We start from the raw sequence: 21,581 nt of genomic DNA on the forward strand, positions 1-21,581 counted from the left end.
CATTTTTTCACTCATGAGAATCAAATCTTGATAATAATGATTAGCAAAGTGATTAAGGTCATGAGAGTTGGTTAATCTTTCTTTACTGATGTAGACCAAAGAAAGTAGTGATTCTCTGACCTTGCTATCCTTGTATATTTATGATTAACCTTCTTAGCTCATGAGAGTGAATTTTTAAGAGGTTAATCGGTTATTAGATCTTGAAATTAATGCTTGTTAATTAGTCTTTTCACAAATGAGTGTTTGTTCTTGATTAGGTAATTAACAAAGGAATTAGTGTCATGAGAGTGAATTAGTCTTATTCAGTGATCTAGACCAAAGGTTTAACAAGTTTCTGATTGTTTTAACATCATAGATCACATCTAGATTGTCCAAAGTCAATGATCCCACCTAAGGATCCACTTTTCTTGCATTGCTTTAGTCTTTGTTTAGTTGTTAGTCTTTAGATTTTCTTAATTCCATGTTTTCTAGTTTGTTTTGTTTTCATTTAATTAGGTTGTTAGAGTCATTTAAGATCATCTGGTTAGCTTAACCTATTTAGTTCTATGGATTTCTAGTGATTGAACCATCCCATTTGGATTGATACCTTAAATACTGCAATGACATTAACATATTTAAGAAATGGGTTTAGATCCTAAAAATCCCTACATCAGGAACTTAATTTCTTGAACAGAAATTTGATTATCAGCATTGGAGAATATAGCATTACAATACTCTTTTGGATTAGCAATTGAGTTGCCTGATTAAGAACCTTGAGTTTGAGAAGTGGAGTGTCTCTTTTTGTTCTCTAGAGTCTTCACTTTAGAAGCTAATGTCTCAAACTGGGAGAGTACGTTCTCTATCTTTGAATTGAAGTCTGAGTGAGGACAATCAACTTTATTGTGAATCTCAGCCATTTCTTTTTTTCTGATATCCATTGTTCCATTAGCTTGGCCCTGAAGAGGTTGTTGTAACATAGCTTTCATGTCTTGTTTCTAAGGACCCTGACATTAATGATTGTGATGGGTTTCCAAAACCAGGAGGAAATCTTGCTGGAGCTTCAGACTTATAGTTGCTTTGGTACTGATACTTTTACTGGTATTGTTGTTGGTGGTGATCTTAAGAGATGTTATGTTGTGCTAGATACACCTGGTCTTGAGGGTTTGCAACATTAGGATTTCTATAAAAAAATTAGGATAATTCCTATAGTTAAACTCCTGGTTGTAGTTGCCTTGATTACCAACATAATGGACCTCCTCTTGGACAACTTCAGTGTCCATAAGCTCCTTGGGTCAAATTCACCAACATAGTGAATTGGTTTCTGTGAAGCAAGTAAAACCTTATCAAGCTTAGCATTCAACTCTTTTATATCCTTTCTGGTTCTTTGCTTCTTTGGACTGCCTTCATCTCTATAGGATCTGTCATATTCCTCACCATAAGTGTCATTGCTCTGAACCAAGTTTTCTACTAGCTCCATTGACCCATGAACTTCTTTGGCAATGAAGTTTCCATTAAAAGCTGTATCAAACTGACTCCTAATCTTTGGTAAAACTCCTCTATACAATTTTCTGAGCAGATATGACTCACTGAAACCATGTTGAGGACACTAAAGAGTGTAACTGAATCTCTCCCAAGCTTCACTGAAGCTTTTCATTATGCCTTTGAGTAAAACTAGAGACTTCATTCCTTAGCTTAGCAGTCCTTGAAGTGGAGAAGAATTTAGCTAGGAAATCTGTTTTCCACTGGTCCCATGATACTATAGATCCTTGAGGCGGATTTTTTTCCCACTGTCTTGCTTTATCTATAAGGGAAAAGGGGACTAACCTGAGGTGAAACCCATCTTCACTCACACCATTTATCTTGGTGAGATTACACAGTCTGTCAAACTGATCTACATGATCCAATGGATCTTCCATATGCAGTCCATGAAATTTGTTGTTTTGAACCATGTTGATCAAGCATGCTTTGACTTTAAAGTTGTTATAACCAATAGGACAAGCTTGGATCCCTTGTCTGTTCACATGAGTGTTTGCAGCATCTCCTGTGCCAACCAGAATGGGCTCTCTAGGTGCATGATGTGGCTGTCTATATTCACGGGCATAGTCTGGTGGGAAGTGATCTTGATTTCCTCCTTGTTGGTGCCTCTTTCCATTGCCTCCATTACCCTGAGGCTGAACATTCAAATCGTTCCTCTGTTGTTGCACTTGAGCACCTTGTGCCTGTTGCTCTACTTCATTCTCAGCATTCAGATTCTCCATGCCTAACCGCTGGAGATGTTGAACCCTTTCTCTTTCTCTCCTTTTTCTCCGTGAGCACTGCCATTACTCCTTGTCTTCATACAACTGCAAAAGAAAAAACACCAAAACTTGGAAAGAGATTAGTAAAACAAAAGAAAATAAACCTTAATCTCACAAAGACTCCAAATCCTAATGTTCAAAGCTAAACCCCAATGGAAACAACGCCAATTGATAAGTAGTTGTTTTGTCAATCTAGAAATCAATACTATAGATGCTATGCAGCATAAGAGGTATCAATCCATAAGGGGTTAAGTCTTAAGAACTAGGAAAGCAAGAAACTAAATGAGTTAAGCAACAAAGTTGATTTTAAATGATAATCTAACAACCTAAATAAACCAAATTCAAATTAGCAAGAGGATAAACTAAACAAGATTAAGCATTGATAAAAGCAAACAAGAAAATAACTAAACAGACATTGATTCAATAAGGTAAAACTAGGATCCATTCAATGCTAATCTATGATGTTAAAGCAATCAAAAAGACATTTCCTTTAGCTAAGAACTCTTAATTTCAATTAACTCACTCTCATGATGATGATTACCTTGTTAATTAACTTATCAAGATCTAATTCTCATTAGTGAAAAGATGAATCAACAAGCATTATAATCCAGTTCTAATTATCACTTAATGATCTAACAAGCATTTTCATGTGAAATATACATTAAACTGTCATTTAGCTTATTCAGGCATTTTATCAAACACTTTTGATGGATGAAATATTTATGAACCCAGATTTCACTTTCTCAAGAAAATATGGCATTAGGAGGAACTAGATAAGAAAGCAAATGAAGAATCTAAGCCCTAAACATCAAGGATCAACATCTAAGCACCCTAATTTACACACCCAAAAGCCTAAAAAGTTGACTACACATTAATTATGACTAAACCAGAAATCTAAAAAGATTAGGGTGTTAATCATTATTAAAGAGATAAGAATACAGAGATTCAGATGAATCTAAAACTTGAATTGCATAAAAATAGAAGATATCTTATACAAAGACTGAGTTTTTCTCTCCAAGAACATAAGAGAAGAAGAGATACAACATAAATTAGCTCTAGAACCTTATATATGATGTGTAAAGCCGGTGGTCAAAGATGGCCTTAAGTGGTCAACATCAGCCTAGTGACAGACCACATCAGCTGGTGCTGGTCTCGGTGTGACGTGTCTCAGTTTTTGTGAAGAAGCTCCCGGCCGGTGTTGTACTTGGTGCTGGCCTCAGTGTGAAGTGTGTGTGTGTTCGGCGATGATATCGAGCCTGAAACCAGTAGGGACACTTAGGGAGAATACACGAAGGATGGAGAACACCGAGGGACTGAGACCAGTGTTGGCCATGGTGTAGGGGTCGGTGTCACACTCGGTCTGGAATGTATGTGTGGTCGGTGTTGAGCTTGGAACCGAGTTGAACACCAGTCTTAGATGATCTTTGGCACTTCAGTGTTTGCTTCTGAGGTCACTCGGTGTGAGCCTCAGTACCGGCCACGGTGTGGGTGAATCTCCTTAGTTTTGCTTTGTTCCAATCACATTTGATCACACTGGTTTGAACAATGATAAAAGCACCTCAGCCACAAGCTTTTGCCTTTCATTACACGCTTTCCTTTGCTCCAGACTCAATGATATTTGGCTCCATAACTCCCCAAGTATCCAAATGTCTTCAAGAACCGGATTTAGACACCAAAACAATGCAAGCCACGCTTAGACTTTATGCAAACCTATCTATGCTAAGATAATACCTAAAACTCTAAGAATGTTAAGAAAACATATCCATGGGACTCAAAAACTAAAGTATGCTAAAATGATGTAAAATATGAGTATATCAAAATATATATTTTTTTTGTGAAATTAAAAAAAAAATTGTGAAATATTTCATATTTCAGTAATCTCAAATTTAAAAAGAAACTCATTGTAAATTTGAAAATAATTAAAAAAAAATCATTACATTAATAAAAACTACTACATGTTTTAGCATATACAAGTGGATCTCAAATATCGGATAATAATTTCACCAACAATTATAATAGATTTTGTATTTGAAATTACGTTTAAACTTTTTGTAATAATAATTTCACTCTGCACATGATCGTTGATATTACTTAGTTCTTAGGTATTTGTTATTTTTTATAGTTATATATTTTTCTGGAAACATATCACTTTCTAGTTCCTAATGACAAATAAGAACAATATAATATCGACTTACCAGTTAATCAACTAATTAGTAAAGTATTATTTGTCTAGGTAAAATAGATAGCTTAATTTTTATGATTTTGGTGATGAAACAATACGAATTGAACTAGGTCAAACATTACAAGAAAAGATAACATATTCTTACGATATATATCATCAGAAAATCATAGGAAACAGGTTTTTCCTACCAATTTCCTACGAAATATTTCTGTAGGTTCTAAGCCGTCAGAAATCATAAATGTAAGAAAATGGTAAGAAATTTTCTACGAAATTCTTGGTACGAAAATTTCGTCGGATAATTTTATCAGAAAATTTGGTCAAAATATCGTAGGGCAATTATATTGCTACTACTTTCCTTCCACTTTTCAGTTCCTACCATTTTTCTACGAATTTTTTCGTACCATATTCCCACCATTTTCTTATGAACTATATAAAAATAATTTCAATTAAATTAATTCTAAAATTAAATAATTTCAATTATTAAATAAATTCAAAAAAGTAAATCCAAAATTAATAGATTCCCATGTTCTAAAAATCAGACCAATTAGCTTTAATTGGAAGAACTAATCTGACTATCGACTAATCGGCTTGGTCAATGATTAGTCGATTTAGTCAACGAATAATTAGTCCAATTAGCGATTAATCACTCAATTAACAATTAATTAGAAATCAATTTTAGCTATATATGGGGCTTTCGAAGCCCAAATTGTATTAGTTCACTCAGTATTTTTTCATTTAAAGTATATCACTATTTAAAAAATATGTTGAGTTTGACCTTTACTCTATTTCGTCGATGTGAGACTTTTACCACTTCGTTTTTTGGCTGATTTTGCTACGAAATTTGTAGGATATCTTATATTATTATTTTACAAGGACACATTAAAAAAGACCTTTGGATCATGTGTGATTTACAAATTAGCCATGCTGAGGTGTCAAGCTCAGAGAGATTCTCAAGAATTTTATGAAAAAAGCTTATGTTACTAGAATAATTACAATCAATGCCACTCATATTAATTTGGTTAGAGAATCAAATATATCTTATTAAACTAATCATTAAAAGTAATGGTTCAAAAAAATATCTTTCTTTCCATAATTAAACAAACGAAAATTAGTAAATAATTTCAAAATACATTTATTAGTCAATCAAACAGAAATTTTTTTTGAGATTTTAATAATATAATATAAAATAATTTAAATCATTATATTTTTTTATTCTCTTTGTTCACTTTTATTGAATCAATTATCACATCAAACATATAATAAATTTATATCTTATGCATATGCGATAATTTGAATTTTGAAAAACAAAAAAAATATTCACTAAATGTTTTATTTAATAAGATATATCAATTTTTCAGTTAAAATATTAACTATAAAATTACATTCATATTAAAAAAACAAGATGAAAATTCATATTAAAATCTTATAATCATATTAGATATTTGTAATTGCAATACTAATACAAAATCATATTAGTAGTCATCATAATACTATTAGCATACATATAAAATCAAGTAAACTATTTATTTTTAAATATAATAAATCATGTTAAATAAAATGTTTTATAGATACTTCACTCGGCGCATGAAGCTATTTGTTTATGATTGAAAAATATTTCAGTAAAACTATGCATTCAATATTTCTATAGATTATTTTCTGATTTTTATACTTTTAGAAAAAATCATTGTAGTATAACCATTTAAAAAAAAATATTCAAGACAAAAACGAAAATTTTACTTTTTGTAAAAATATCAGTTACAAATTTTTAAAATATAATACAGATGGAATTTGGTTGTTACCTAATATAGTTATCAGATATATTTTGTATTTATTTCTGTTTATTATTGATTATTTAAAAAAAAAATCAAAATTTTGAAAAAAAATTATATATAACAATTTGGAATCCCTACGATTATCCTCTATATAATAAGAAATGACTTCTATAACATTTTACTCATCATTTAAAAAACAAAAATTTGAAAATTAGTATTTTTGAACTATTATAATTTTTTTTCCCATAATTATTTTTTTTTCCAACTCAACCTTTGATTTAAAACTTTTGAAGAATATTTTAAAATAAAGGTGAATATCATAAGACTTTGCAAAAAAATATTAAGTTATTGTTTTAATCGACTCAGAAGTTAATTATTTGTTTTATTTACTTTTATCATTTCTATTATTTATGCTAAAGGGGAGGAGGTGTTATTGTCAATTGGATTTAAAAAGATTTTGGTTAAATTTAAAAGTTATGAGATTAGTCAAATCTTCAAGAGTTTTTTTGGATTTGTTAAATTTGCAGAGAGTTTTGTGGATTTACAGATTTTGAGAATCTAAGGCATATATGTAGTATTTTGAAAATTCTGATTTATGAGTTAAATTGTAAAGAATCTTTATCCCAATAACACTAGATTATAATAGAATTATAGAATCACTAAAATAAAAACCTTTTGAATAACAATATATTTTTATTAGATTATAAAAATTATCAAACCAATAACAATGGATTTTTAAAAAATATTATAATATGTTTACAAATAACAGTAGAATCTATTTATAATGTACAAATCCACAAACCAATTAATAACCATTAAATCTTAAACTCTAAAAATCTTCATAAATCAACCTCAAAATTTTTTTCATACGTAGTTTTCTTTTCATTACTGTTAAAGTTAATTTAATTATTCTAATATTAAAATACACTATATAACATTATATATTACAATTTTATCTTTATACTGTTACCAACATGGTTTATTTTTATATAACAATATAGTTTATACTAATATAATATATTTGTTTTAGAATTTTAAGTTTTTATTGTTTATATTTTTATTTCAAACAAAGATATTATAAAAAAATTATAAATATTTCACTCCGCGCAAGGCGCGGATTACTACCTAGTCTATACTATTATTTGCGAGGTCAAAACTTCTATGTGTCATTACCACATTGATTGTCCTACGTGGCATTAATGAAAAATATTATGTGTCATTTTAATTTATTTTGATAGGTCTATCATTAATCATACTTGTACAAACCCATGACATAGATTTTTCTTCGATAATAGGCCATGAGCCAGCAATTTTAATAACTCTCATAGCCACAGAAACCTAAATCCTAGCGTATTCTTCCTCTTATATATATGTGTTTAGTTGTATTTTCTTAACTTCTCGGCATTCTTTAGGTCTTGCTCTGTTTTTTTTTCCTATTTAAATGTTCAGCTTTAATGCTTATGTCGATATAAATTGATTTTGTAATTTTGGTTTTCATTCTTTGTTAATTTAATTAATCGTTTCTTTCAGCTATACACATTATGATCATGCTTTTTGTTCTTTCCTATTTATTGTAATCATTAACATATTTTTTTGTTGTTCTATTTTCTTAGACTTCATCCCCCAAAATTCTTTAAGATCTTACATAAAATAAGAAACATATTTTTTTTTTCCTACAAGTCACTGATTCCAGCTTTTGCAATCATACCTTTAAATGTATCCAACAGGTAAGTGCAAATAAATCATTAAAATCTCCTTTTCATTTTACATGGTTTTTTCCCTTTTTTATTTAACTAATTTTTCTTTCCTTTGCTTTTTTTTTTAAAAAAAAACAATCGCAATTTAATCAGTTTTAGTTTATTTTTTAAAAAATAAATCATTTTAGCCGATTAACTCTTTTAATTACATTTTCCTTTTACATGTTTTCCCTCCTTTTTTATACAAATATCCTTTTTTCTTGTCTTTTTTCAACACTCTAAATAGTAAACTTCATAGGATTTTGAGACTTCGCAAATTTATAACAGTAATTATTATTTCTGTTTTTTGTTTGTTCATTAAGGAGAAAATGATAATTTTTCTATCCTTTTAGGTTACTCTTGTTTAATATTGAATAAAAACTCTGCTTTTCTATTTAAAAACAAATTTTAAGTTATTTTTTGCAATCCCTCTATATAACTTTCTAACAATAATAATAATAATTATGATTGTAATCTTGTAATATCTTGGTTATGATATCTTGTGGAATGATGAACTTGGGTTTGGCTTATTATATTGGTTATAGGCTGATAAAGTCATTGTCAATTGTGTTCATCATGATGAATACCGATACTGGCTTTAAATTTTACGTATATTTTTCACCAATCAAATTAAATTGATTTGAATTGGTCAGTCTTTGTTACTTGCGTGACATACCTTTGATGCAAAAATATTCGACAATAAAATATCCAAGTTGATATATATTAATCATTACAAAAACTAAATAATAGTAAATATTAGGACATTAAGTTTTTTTTTATAAAAAAAAAGAAACCAGAACAGAGGCACATCTATTCATATACGTGACTTCCATAATTTTGAATTTTAAATATTTATCAAAATTTATAAATATCTGGAAAAAAAAAATTAAAACAAAAATGACAAAAATTTTAAAAATTCCAAATGATTTTTTTAAAAAAAAAATTATAGATGCTATCACTAAAAAAAGGGTGATTCTCATTAATGACCTAAAAACTAAATCTTCTAAAAAGGAGCCCTCTTTTTTTCACGTGGACAAATATAACATTCATTAAACATGATTACTTCTAATTCTATTTCTTCCTCCATAAAAATCAAAAATCTCACAAAAACTCTCAATGATCGCCTCACGACTTCCACTGTTGTCAGAATTTCATCTGGAATTTGATGAAATTGTCATCGGAGTTAGCAAATCTTCACTCTGGAAATCGAGCAAATCCCAACTTGGTCTCCTTTAAATAATTTTCCAACTTCTTCGAAACCTTAATCGAAATCTCAATTTTTAAGGAAAAAAAATTGGGGTTTAGGAAAAAAATTGGGGGTTTTGAAAACTTTTGTGCTCAAGCTATAGGTTTTCGGCAAAAATCCATTGAATCTTAAATCATTTTGGAACCATTTCCAAACTGCAGATCGTCAGAAATTTGAAACCCAGGTCTGAGTTTTCAGTTCGGGAAGGCTTCCCTAATATTCAAGAATGATTCATAATGGTTTAGGAATGTTTTCCTGAATTATTAAACCTTTAGGAATACCTTTGAAATGTTTATGTATTTTGTTTAATATACCTATAAGTCTCAATAATTTGTTTTAATCTTGAGAAAAGTTTCTAGAATAACCTGTTTTTTTTTCTTGAAATGGGTAGAATAATGATGTGCTCAGGTTTTAACTCTAGTTTTCTGCAAGCGCACAGATGTATGTTGTAGTACTTAGGGGTCGATCCACTGAAGACCAAGTAACTGCAATACGAGTTTACTTGAGATGAGAACTGAGCTAAAATGAAAATATGTGTTTGTTTGGGGGTTGTGAATAGTGAAGAAAATAGCAAATAATAAAATTAAAACCAAGTAAACAATAAGATCAAATCAATAGGAGAAGGTGTTGGGCGTTAGGGAATTTGCCAGGAATCATAGACTAGCTAACAAGAGAATTAAACATAGAGTTTTCTATAGATATGTTCCTGAAATCAAACCAATACTAATCTACTCATGCAGTATTAATCACAAATCCATTCACCCAGATTTACTAAACACCCATTCAGTTCTCTAAGTGGCTAGACAAATTAGTTTGATAATTTCACAAAACGCTTTAGATCGATTCACTCTGTCTAAGAGAATTTGTTCATCTAAATATGGTTAATCGATTCAACAACACTTTCAATGAGTAAACCAACATAATCGCAGTAGCTAGATGATCGATATAAGCCACATAAACGAAACCCATAAACGAAATACAAATTTGGATGAAGAAGCCTAAAGATAAACCCTAATCTAACAAACCAGAAATCAATCCATGAATTTCCTTTGAAAAATTCCTTAAAACCCAACAATGGAATTACTCAATCATAGTGTATAAGAACATCACATAAGTATTGTAGTTTGCTGGAAATTAAATAAGAGAAAGGTAAAGAGCGAAGAACAAGGATGAAGATAGAGATCGATGATGGCTCCTTCGGCAACTCCTTCTTCTCTCGAAGACGGCAACTCTAAGGCGTGCGGCTCTCTTCTGCTCTCTCTCCACGACTTGGTCATTAGAATGACTTAAAACGAGTATATATAGCCTTCTAATTCGTTGGAAACGTCTAGGGTTTGAAGAATAAGTAGTGGGCTGAAATTGGGCTTGAATTAGGACATTTTCGGACGTCAATGATGTCTGGTCGCGGTCGCGGTGGTCCTGACCGCGGAAAAAACTTGTCTGGCCGCGGTTGTTTGAGACTGCATTTTCTGTCTTTAGTGCATCGGGAATATCTAAAGATCTAACCGTTGGATTGTCTCTAAAAAAATTGAATTAGAAAGCTGATTGTCTCCTCTATGATGTCTCAAATTTTGGGGATGATCGGACGGTGAAAAAGTCTTCATCGAGTGCCATACTTCTGACAGTCTGTATTTATCCAAAATTGCTCATTTGTTCCAAATTGCATATCTTTAGTCCAAATTTCCTGAAAAGTCTTTTAAAACTCTAAAACATAGAAATCACTTAAAAACCATTGAAAACAGAGTTAAAAACCTGCATAAGATATTAAAACAATCCATAAAAATGGTCAAAATCCAGTGTTATCAATTCCCCCAGACTTAAACATTTGTTTGTCCTCAAACAAAACATAGATCAAGTCAGGAAAGAATCTTTAAAAATCCTTAGGAACTAAACAATATCTCAGTGACCGTCCTTCTAAACCATAAGCTATCGTAAAACATCTATCTGGATCTAGTCTAGAAAATTCTCACCAAAATACAAACATAACTAATCCGTTAATCCGTCATGTGAATACTACACACTTAGATCTAACTTCCAGTAAACTAGCTCTTTACATTCATTAAGTGCATAGTGAATTCTTATTAAAGACATCTTTCAGGGTAGACGGCGTTTGGTAATTCAGGGCTATTTAAGTGGTGGAGTTAAAGTGTTTCAGGTTACCTGAAGATCTGGAGGATGCAAGATATTATGCAAAACCGCAAGAGAGAGTGGACATGTTGATGTCCGCAATTTTCAGTCCTCCTTGCCAAATGTTGCTGCATAAGCTTTCCTCCTTGGTTGTAAACAGCTACTTCCCCCAGACTTAGATATTTTTCGGGAATCAGAAAGATAATCTCCCTAAACTCCAAATAATCGAACCAAGGCTCGTCTCAAGGATAATATTCGATCCTCCTAGACTCTATAAGGTTTTTATTTCCTTTTCTTCATATTTTTTTTTCTTTTTCTTTTTTTTGGATTTTTTTTTTGGAAGGGGAAACAACCTTTAATTACGAGAGAGAGTCTAAAGGACGAAATGTCAATGTTTTTTAGTTTTATGAGGCAAACCAAGAGTTCTCCTTTTGTTGAATCATTCCGGTGAAATCGCAGGTCTCCGTCTTCAGTGACTGAAAACTGCGTCGATCCTCTTTCTCTCCGACATTTTTGCACATATCTGCATATAGTGAAATGAAAAATGAGAATGCATGTGGTTTGAAAGAGGTTAGGTTAGGTGGGAAACTAGCTAAATATGAGAAAGGAGTCATGGATGTATGATTTTTTTCCCTGATCTAATGCTTCAATGAGAAATTTAAGTCAATTCCAAATAAGATGAGCTAGTATATCCTATTCAGAATGAATCTTCATGAATAGAAGTCCTCTGGTGGGAGTTCGTAGTGTAAGTACTCTAGCTAGCACCTAGTCTATCTTTAAATCGCAAAAGAGTTATAACAAGGAGATAGCGTAGAAGCACACTAGTCTAAAATCATCATAGTATTATTTCCTATGTCCCTGGTTTGAAAAATTTTGAATAAAATTTGAAAACTTTTTGAAAATTTTTTTTTATGTCCAAAACAAACTAAAAAAAAATCAAATTTCGTTAGTAACGGATGAACATTTTGAAGTGTTTAGATGTACTTACCTTGCCAGAAGAATGAGTCGCGGTTGGAATGATGGCAGCGCAGGTCGAAGTTTCAACAGGGCCGGAGTGATTGCCGTTTTCTGGTTTATGATTTCTGCTCGTCTTTTATTCGTTCTTCTTTGTAAAAACCTGAAATTAAAGGAAACAATAACAAAGCAACAAAATAGAAAATAAAGGTCAAAGGGAAATAATTAAAATACCGAGTGGGTTGCCTCCCATTAAGCGCTTGGTTTAAGTCGTTAGCTTTGACTTGGTCGTCTTTTAGGCATTCGGCGCATCTGCTAAGGAGATCGGATCTTCCTTTTCTTCTTGAATGTCTGCAAGATATGACTTAAGACGTTGTCCATTGACAGTGAAATCGCCTCCTTGACGGTTCCATAGAACCACAACACCATATGGTAAAACGTCTTTGATTTTGAAAGGCCCAGACCATCGCCATCTAAACTTCCCAGGAAACAGTTTTAACCGTGAGTTATAAAGTAGAACCTGGTCATTAAATGAGAAAGTCTTAAAAACTATTTTACTGACATGAAACGCCTTAGTTTTCTCTTTGTAGATCTTAGAGTTCTCATAGGCATTATTGCGAATCTCGTCTAACTCTTTCAACTGAATCAAACGTTTTGCACCTGCCGTCTGGATGTCGTAATTCATCTTTCTTATTGCCCATTCTACCCTGAGCTCTAACTCCCATGGAAGATGACAAGCCTTACCATAAACAAGATAAAAAGGTGTAGTGCCCAATGGAATTTTGACCGCAGTTCTATATGCCCATACAGCATCATCAAGCTTTCCTGACCAATCTTTTCTTGTTGGTCCTATTGTCTTTTCCAAAATTCTTTTGAGTTCTCTGTTTGATACCTCCACTTGGCCACTCGTCTGTAGGTGATAAGGTGTAACTACCTTATGTTTCACTCCGTTTTTCTTCAACAGATTCTCAATGACTTTGTTGATGAAGTGAGAACCACCACACTTATCACGATTCGCGGAACATGAAATCTTGGAAATATGATCGACTTGAACATCTTCATTACTACTTTTGTGTCTTTTGTGGGGCTGTCTATGCAGAGCCGTGCATCATGTCTTGTGAGTTAGGCATTAGCCTAAGGCCACCAAAAATTGAAAAAAGTTTAAGGCCACAATTTTATTAATTAGTGCATGTATATAGTTAATGAGGTAAATATTGTTGGGTTATTCCTTTGAGATAAGCCAATATACTAATATTATTGATATTTATTTTTATGGATATTCAAACATAAAAAAGGAAAACTAAAAAAGGAAATTTAACTAAAAACTTAAAATAAGTATAAATTAAAAAGTCTCACATCCATATCTAAATGAGGAGGCCTATAATTTTTCTTCAATATAAGTAGCAATATCAATTAAAATCTTTTTAAGCTTAAAAACCAATGTTCACCAAAGTTTTGGTTTGACTGGATCAATCGGTTTGAAACATTTTAATTAGTATTTCTAGATTTATCTGGTTTTTAAAAGTATACACGCGTAGCGTGGACGCAAAATCTAGTATCAATTAAAATCTTTTTAAGCTTAAAAACCAATGTTCAAACAAAGTTTGGGTTTGACTGGATCAATCGGTTTGAAAATTTTTAATTAGTATTTCCATATTTATCTGGTTTTAAAAGTTCGACCGGATTGTCAGCCGATTCCCGGTTATACGTTACATAGCCGTCTGATTTGTGGTTAAATAACTCGATTATGTGAGTTTGGTAAATAAATTTTTAGAAAAGAAAAGAAGAAAAATTATGTTTTATAATTTTTATAGTTTCGGTTATTATTATTTTTTTGTATGTTTAAGATGATATTTTTATACTAATCTTTTGTAAGGGTCATATTTTTTTAGTTCGCCTAAAGCCACCGCAGATCTAAGCATGGCACTGTGTCTATGGCCTCTACCCACATAGACACGTAGTCAACAGCAAAAAGGGTGTACTTGTTTCCAAAAGACGAAGGAAAAGGACCCATAAAATCGATTCCCCAAACATCAAAAAAATTCAACTTCTTGAATGAAGTTTTGTGGCATCTCATGTTGCTTGCTGATGTTCTCTTGTCTTTGGCAAGCATCACACTTAGATATGAACTTATGGGCATCCTTGAACATGGTAGGTCACCAATACCCAGCTTATAAAACCTTTGCTACAGTCTTATCAGTAGCAAAGTGTCCAGCATAGTTAGATCTGTGACAATGAAAATGATTTTTGGAACTTCTTCTTCGGAGATGCACCTTCGAAACAAGTTATCTGAACACTGCTTATAAAGATATGGTTCATCCCAAAAATATCTTCTAACATCACACAAAAACTTCTTTTTGTTGTAGCCAAAGAATTGTGGCGGTTCGACCTCTGCTGCTAGGTAATTCGTGATATGCATAAACCAAGGAAGCTCAGAAGGTTTTGCTTTTGGAGGTGGGGTTGGACGTTCTCTGGTGTGACTACTTTAGCATTACCATCTTTCTCCACGTCTCCAATAAGGTTTAGAGAAGTCAATCTCGAGCTTGCATCAGGTGAGATAGTCTTGCCCTTAGATTTCTTTGATTTGCGTTTAGATTTTCTCGCTTTGTGCTTCGATTTTCTCGATTCGACAACTCCTTTAGGCTCGACTGAATGGGCTTGTATAGAAACGTGTTGGCACCTTTCCTTGTTATCTCCAGGGTCTAAAATCAACTTCTCTTTCTTGTAGATGGTTATACAGTAAGAGCTTCCAGCACTACAGACTGCTGGATAGAAAATTCTCTTTTTGACTTTAGAAAAACAAACTCTGCGGTTGGGATAATCAACAACTGTCCGCACTGTTGCAGTGAATGAACTTCCAAATATTAATGTCCTGGGAGAGTTATTTTCCATCTCAAGAATGTGAAAATCAACAGGAACAAGACACTCTCCTGCTTGCTCCATCAAATCCGTTACGAAACCATATGGAATCGTGCTTGAATTGTCTCCAAACATAACAGAACCGTGAGGAGGTTTGATATCACACATCCCCAGCTCGTTTGCAATTGCTTTAGACATCACATTCAAATTTTCTCCTGTGTCACATAGAGAGTCAGAAAATTCCACACCTTCAATTATGTAGGGGAAGACAAACTTCACCGAATCATTTATCTTATGAAGCTTCCTTTGGTGTGGAACTTTGCCTATTGCATCATACTCCTCAGGAAATGCTGGAGATTTAACTTCAGTATCTTGATTTTTAGGAATAGGCGTGACTTCTCTCTCACCATCAGTGTCTATGACATTGCAACGCCACATTGGATTGTCTACGGTTTTTCCCGGAAATGACCATCTTGTCTCTTCACACTTTCTTCAATTTGTCTGATTTGTTTTCCGAGCATCTTGACATGAGGTTAGAGGTTAGTGAACTTCTGGAATGACTCCTCATTATTCTTGTTGAGGTAATCATACATGATGTCTAACTTGTACCCAAGATCATTCATGTTGCCTAACTTAAGCTTAAGGTTGCGGGTGTCTTGGGCAATTTTTTCATGTACCTCAGCGATTCGTCTCTCAATAAATTCAATGCTTTTTGAACTATCTATGGTTTGTGATAGCTGCACGTCCATGCTACCAACCTGAGTGGAAAGAGCTTCAAATTTACCATTAAGATTATTCCACAGTCTTTGTCAAGAAATTTCCATCGCTTGCTACATTTAGAGGTGCCTTATATGTCCATTCAAGACCTTCGTAGAAGGTGTTCAAGATGCATGTCTCTGTAAAACCGTGGTGAAGACGTTTTCTGATGTAACCTTTAAAAGATCCCAAATTTCATGAAAAGGTTCGCCTCCTTTTTGTTGGAACCTATAAATCTTTTCTCTCAAGAACTTTGATCTAGAGGAGGTGTAGAAATGGTTAAGGAAGGCAGCCTTGCATTCGTCCCATGATCTGAGTGAACCAGGAGACAAAGACTTAAACCATGCATGTTCAGTGGCAGACCTAAAAAGTTTATTAACCGGTGTCAAAGGAATTTGAACCTGAGTTTAAGGGGTTCAATAAGCCATATTTTCCTGCTGTGCTACAAAATTTTCATCATATTCATATTCAAAATAATTTATTTAAATATTTAAGGGGTATCATTTGACCACCCATTTCTCTTACTGGGTCCGCCTCTATGCACGTGCCTTATCACAGAGAAAAATGAAAACAACTTGCACTTTATGTAATCTGCAGGTATTCCGATCGATTGCATGGTGCTGCAGATTTCTTCAAAATCTTCGAGATTGTCCATGGGGTTCTCCGATGCATCACCACGGAACTGGTTCTGCTTGACCAATTTTATGAGCTTAGGGCTACTATCATAGTCTACATTGATGGGTTATAGACTAATGGGAGAACGGTTCTCATAGAAAGCATACGGACTGTTATAATCTTTTAGGGTTTAACGAGGAGCGTCTTGGAATCGATCGTCCTTATCAAAGTTTTGTTGGACGTTGAGGTTACCTCTAAGCCTATCTAAACCTTGCAAGTGTCTATTGTTCTTGCCCATCTCAGTATTATTTATATGTATATATAATTTTTTGTTTTCGTTTTTTTTTTCAAAAATGAACAAGAGAAGATACCTTAGACTCGATTCTGATCTGAAACTCGTAGGCAACGTTAAAGGTCCCCGGCAACGACACCAAAACTTGATGTTCTCAGGTTTTAACCCTAGTTTTCTGCAAGCGCACAGATGTACGTTGTAGTACTTGGGGTTCGATCCACTAAAGACCAAGTAACTGCAATACGAGTTTACTTGAGATGAGAATTGAGCTAAGATGAAAATATGGGTGTTTGTTTGGGGGTTGTGAATAGTGAAGAAAATAGCAAATAATAAAATTAAAAACAAGTAAACAATAAGATCAAATCAATACGAGAAGGTGTTTGGCGTTAGGGAATTCGCCGAAAATCATAGACTAGCTAACAAGAGAATTAAACATCAAGTTTTTTATAGATATGTTCCTGAAATCAAACCAAGACTAACCTACTCACGCAGTATTAATCACAAATTCATTCACCCAGATTTACTAAACTTCCATTCAGTTCTCTAAGTGGCTAGACAAATTAGTTTGATAATTTCACAAAACGCTTTAGATCGACTCACGCCGTCTAAGAGAATTTGTTGATCTAAATATGGTTAATCGATTCGACAACACTTTCACTGAGTAAATCAACCTAATCGCAGTAGCTAGATGATCAATCCAAGCCACATAAACGAAACACATAAACGAAACACAAATTTGGACGAAGAAATCTAAAGATAAACCCTAATCTAAAAAACCTTTAATCAATCCATGAATTCCCTTTGAAAAATCCCTTAAAACCCAACAATGGAATTACTCAATCATAGTGTATAAGAACATCTCATAAGTATTGTAGTTTGCTGGAAATTAAATAAGAGAAAGGTAAAGAACGAAGAACAAGGATGAAGATAGAGATCGATGATGGCTCCTTCGGCAACTCCTTCTTCTCTCGAAGACGGCAACTCCGAGGCATGCGGCTCGCTTCTGCTCTCTCTCCACAACTTGGTCATTTGAATGACTTAAAATGAGTATATATAGCCTTCTAATTCGTTGCAAACGTCTAGGGTTTGAAGAATAAGTAGGGGCTTAACTTGGGCTTAAATTAGGTCATTTTTCGAACGTCAATGATGTCTGGCCGCGGTCGCGGTGGTCTTGACCGCGGGGAAGCCTTGTCTGGTCGCGGTCGTAGCTTATGCTCTCCTTCGAGACTGCATTTTCTGTCTTTAGTGCATCGGGAATATGTAAAGATCTAACCGTTGGATTCTCTCCAAACCAATTGCATTAGAAATCTGGTTGTCTCATCTATGATGTCTCAAATTTTGGGGATGATCAGACGGTGTGAAGGTCTTCATCGAGTATCATACTTCTGACAGCCTGTATTTATCCAAAATTGTTCATTTGTTCCAAATTGCACATCTTTAGTCCAAGTTTTCTGAAAAGTCTTTTAAAACTCTAAAAAAAAAAGATATCACTTAAAAATCATTGAAAACATATTTAAAACAGCTGCATAAGATATTAAAACAAAGTCAAAATCCGGTGTTATCAAATAATCCATGATATATTTTATTATCCACATAACCTACTAATCATTTTAAAATAATTATAAGTCCTAAATTACCCTTATCGTTATCATTAATTAATTTTAATTTTCAAATTTGTTTTATAAATTATTTAAAGAAAATATTATAATATTTTTTCAGTAAAGGAAATTTGGTATATCTCTAATTTAAACGCTAAATTAAATATATTATTTGACACACCAACATCTGAAAATGTGTTGTAGTGCAGTGGTTAATACTCTAATCATGCGGCTACTGATACAGGGTTCAAGTCCTAAGGCAGCATTTTGGAGGAATGAAAAAAATAAAAATAGAGAAGTATAATAGATATGGGCTCAGGACTCTCTCCCGTGGACAGAGGCTTTGGTGTAGCTATTCCTAGGGGAGTAAACTTTCGGAAGGAAATATTCCTTGCCGCTAATTCGATCTATTTCGAAATTTTCCTTTTTTCTCCCAAAAAAATCTTCCGAAAATCACGAAACAAGAGATTTCCCAGTAAATCTTCAAAGAATTCTAGTGTTTATTTAGGGTTCTTACGGCCGTCTCAGTTACCCTACAAGCACAAAGCAATCAAACGAAGGAGAACTCAACAAAAAAAGCTTCTTTTTCTTCTTCTGATGGATGGCTTGCTAAACAACGCGTTAAAATCGATGTCTCTTGACGAAGATACTCCGATAGATCTGCCAGATGAGGACGACTATAGCGCTGTGGAAAGAAGTGGTAAGAGTTTGATTGGACGTCTTTTAAACCCTGATTGTCAGAATATGGCTCGAATGCTTCGAATGATGCCGAGAATATGGAAGGTCTATGAAAGAGTGAAAGGAATCGCTTTAACAAGGGAAAGTTTTCAATTCATCTTCGACTTGGAGACGGATATCAAGACAGTAATGAAGCAGGGTATATGGGATTTCGATGATTGGGGAGTGGTTATGGACAGATGGGTGGAAACCCCTCCTGCAAATTTTCTCAAGACGGCACCAGTTTGGATTCGTATTCATAAAATACCAGTTAACTATTTCACTCTCAAAACCATTGAGAGAATAGCGGACCGAATTGGTAAAGTTGTAACAATTGAATATGACCCGGAGAAATCAGTGTTACAAGCTTTCGTAAGAGTTTTAGTCATCCTGGATCTGGAACAACCTGTTCGAGAGACGAAAACGGTTAATCTTCCCAGAGGAGGTGTGGAAACGGTAGAGATAAAATATGAACGTCTGGTGAAGAAGTGTTTCAACTGTTTTCGTTTAACTCACGAGAAAGCAAAATGCCCTTTGCTGCTCAACCAGAAGAATCGTGGTGTATCGGAGACTTTGAAGAGGTCTGAAATTACTCAAAATGGAAACCTGCAGAGACAACATCACAACAACCTCGCTGATCAGATCATGCCTTATCTGATTCCATCAGCCCCCCCAGGGTTCGCACCAAGACCAAATGTAGTAGCTCCAGAAGTCTTTGATCAAATGCGTATCTACATGAACAGTGGTGATCCGAATGACAGATATATCAGGGAAATGAGAATGAAGCAGACTCTCGATGATCTGTCAAAGGATCCGGTGGCACAACGATCTTACCTTAGACTTGAAGCTCCGCCCAAGGTTGTCGGTATCTCAGAATCAAATGCTGAAACAATCATGTCCCACGATACCAACAAAATGGGTCCAATGCGGTTTCAAGGAACATCATTAGCGGAGAGTGGAGGTCAACCAAACTCCCAAAGAGCACATGATACCGTAAATCCAAATCCAGTGAACACGATGGTTCCTGGCGATCAGGTGACAAAGGGGAGAACATGCGTGGAAGAAATGGTCAATACGGGTATAAAGCAGAAAGACCCACCTGGAAACGATAAAATGGATGGTGTTAACATGGAGGGCATTGTGAATTTCGTCCCACACTGTGATAATACTGGCCCTGATCCAGTCCCAAACTGTGAACTGGTCTTCAAAATTGGAACGAGCACGGAGAGTTCAACGGGTACAAACAGTCGAAACAAGGGATCTAAGCAGAGAAACGCAACGTGGGCAAGAAAACCGCGTGGAAGCAAAGCTCAGAATGGATCCTCACAAAATGAGACAGAGGTAGAAACAGAACACGGAGTGGAACACACGAGTAAACGCAAGGCAACTGCAAGAGAGGGAGTGTCCACGAAGATGTCCAAACAAGCTGAAGGTTTGATGGTTCACCAGAAACCATCCAATCCTCAATGACGACAATCAGTTGGAACTGTCAAGGGATGAGAAGCGACTTGACAGTTCGACGCCTTGAGGAGATGTGTCGTGAACATCTCCCGGATTTTCTGTTTCTCCTAGAGACTAAAAACTCTAGTGAACACGTTTTGAAAGTTACGAGATCGTTGGGTTATGGCCACAATTTCTTGGTGAATCCAGTGGGTCTCAGTGGTGGTTTGGCTTTATTTTGGAAGGATACTTATAAGGTGGATATCTTGCTGCATAATAAACGGCTTATCGACACAAAAGTCAAGATCGGAGCAGTGGAATTCTTCATAACTTTTGTGTACGGGGACCCAGAAAGAGATAAAAGACAACAAGTTTGGGATATGATAACCGATTTTGGTAGTGGGAGAGGTGATGCTTGGTTCCTCGTGGGGGATTTCAATGAGATTGTTAACAATTCGGAGAAAACAGGGGGACACAATAGACCTGAAACGAGTTTCTATCCGTTCAGATCTTTTATCCGAGATTGTCGTCTAAAAGAAACTCCAACATCAGGCAATATCTTCTCATGGGGTGGATGGAGGGCTATCATAAATGCTAATGGTGAAAAAGAAACAGTGTGGATTCAATGCAGGTTGGATCGAGCGTTTGGTAACGCAGAATGGTTTCGATTATTTCCACGCTCTCACACTGAGTACTTGAGGAAGTGGGGTTCTGATCATCGCCCGATTTTAACTCGCTTAACTGGTAACATCGAAACACGTAGAGGAAGATTCTGTTTCGACAAGAGATGGTGTCAAAAACCTGAGACAACAGAAGTAATAAGGAGAGGTTGGCAAAAGCATTCTGGGTTTCGGCGAGTCACAGATCGCATAGCTGATTGCAGAAAGGAGTTGTCGAAATGGAAGAGAACAATTCAAAGTAACACAAAAGTCCAGTTACAGCATCTCCAAAAATCTTTTGAGGAGGAGATCTCGAAACTCAGTCCGGACCGAACAAGACTGAATGAGCTTC

At 34.3% G+C, this 21,581-nt stretch overlaps 2 protein-coding genes and 2 non-coding genes across 4 annotated transcripts; 3 read left to right on the forward strand and 1 right to left on the reverse strand.

The window, feature by feature from the left end:
* Positions 1-1,568: 1,568 nt before the first annotated feature.
* On the forward strand, positions 1,569-1,673 carry LOC112084225. Its single transcript, XR_002898184.1, has one exon. It is a non-coding gene; the product is annotated as a small nucleolar RNA R71 (small nucleolar RNA).
* Positions 1,674-12,588: 10,915 nt separating this feature from the next.
* On the reverse strand, positions 12,589-12,978 carry LOC112084173. The gene is made up of 2 exons (XM_024153408.1): positions 12,856-12,978; positions 12,589-12,813 (listed from the first exon to the last, which is right to left on the reverse strand). Exons 1-2 carry the CDS (start codon positions 12,976-12,978, stop codon positions 12,589-12,591), a joined length of 348 nt encoding a protein of 115 aa, XP_024009176.1.
* Positions 12,979-16,053: 3,075 nt separating this feature from the next.
* Positions 16,054-16,160, forward strand: LOC112084232. Its single transcript, XR_002898191.1, has one exon. It is a non-coding gene; the product is annotated as a small nucleolar RNA R71 (small nucleolar RNA).
* Positions 16,161-19,043: 2,883 nt separating this feature from the next.
* On the forward strand, positions 19,044-20,600 carry LOC112084174. The gene has a single exon (XM_024153410.1). The coding sequence runs from the start codon at positions 19,044-19,046 to the stop codon at positions 20,598-20,600; it is 1,557 nt and encodes a 518-aa protein (XP_024009178.1).
* The last annotated feature ends 981 nt before the right edge of the window (positions 20,601-21,581 follow it).

Source organism: Eutrema salsugineum, unplaced genomic scaffold (genome assembly GCF_000478725.1).
Source record: "Eutrema salsugineum unplaced genomic scaffold, Eutsalg1_0 scaffold_5, whole genome shotgun sequence".
NCBI lineage: Eukaryota > Viridiplantae > Streptophyta > Magnoliopsida > Brassicales > Brassicaceae > Eutrema > Eutrema salsugineum.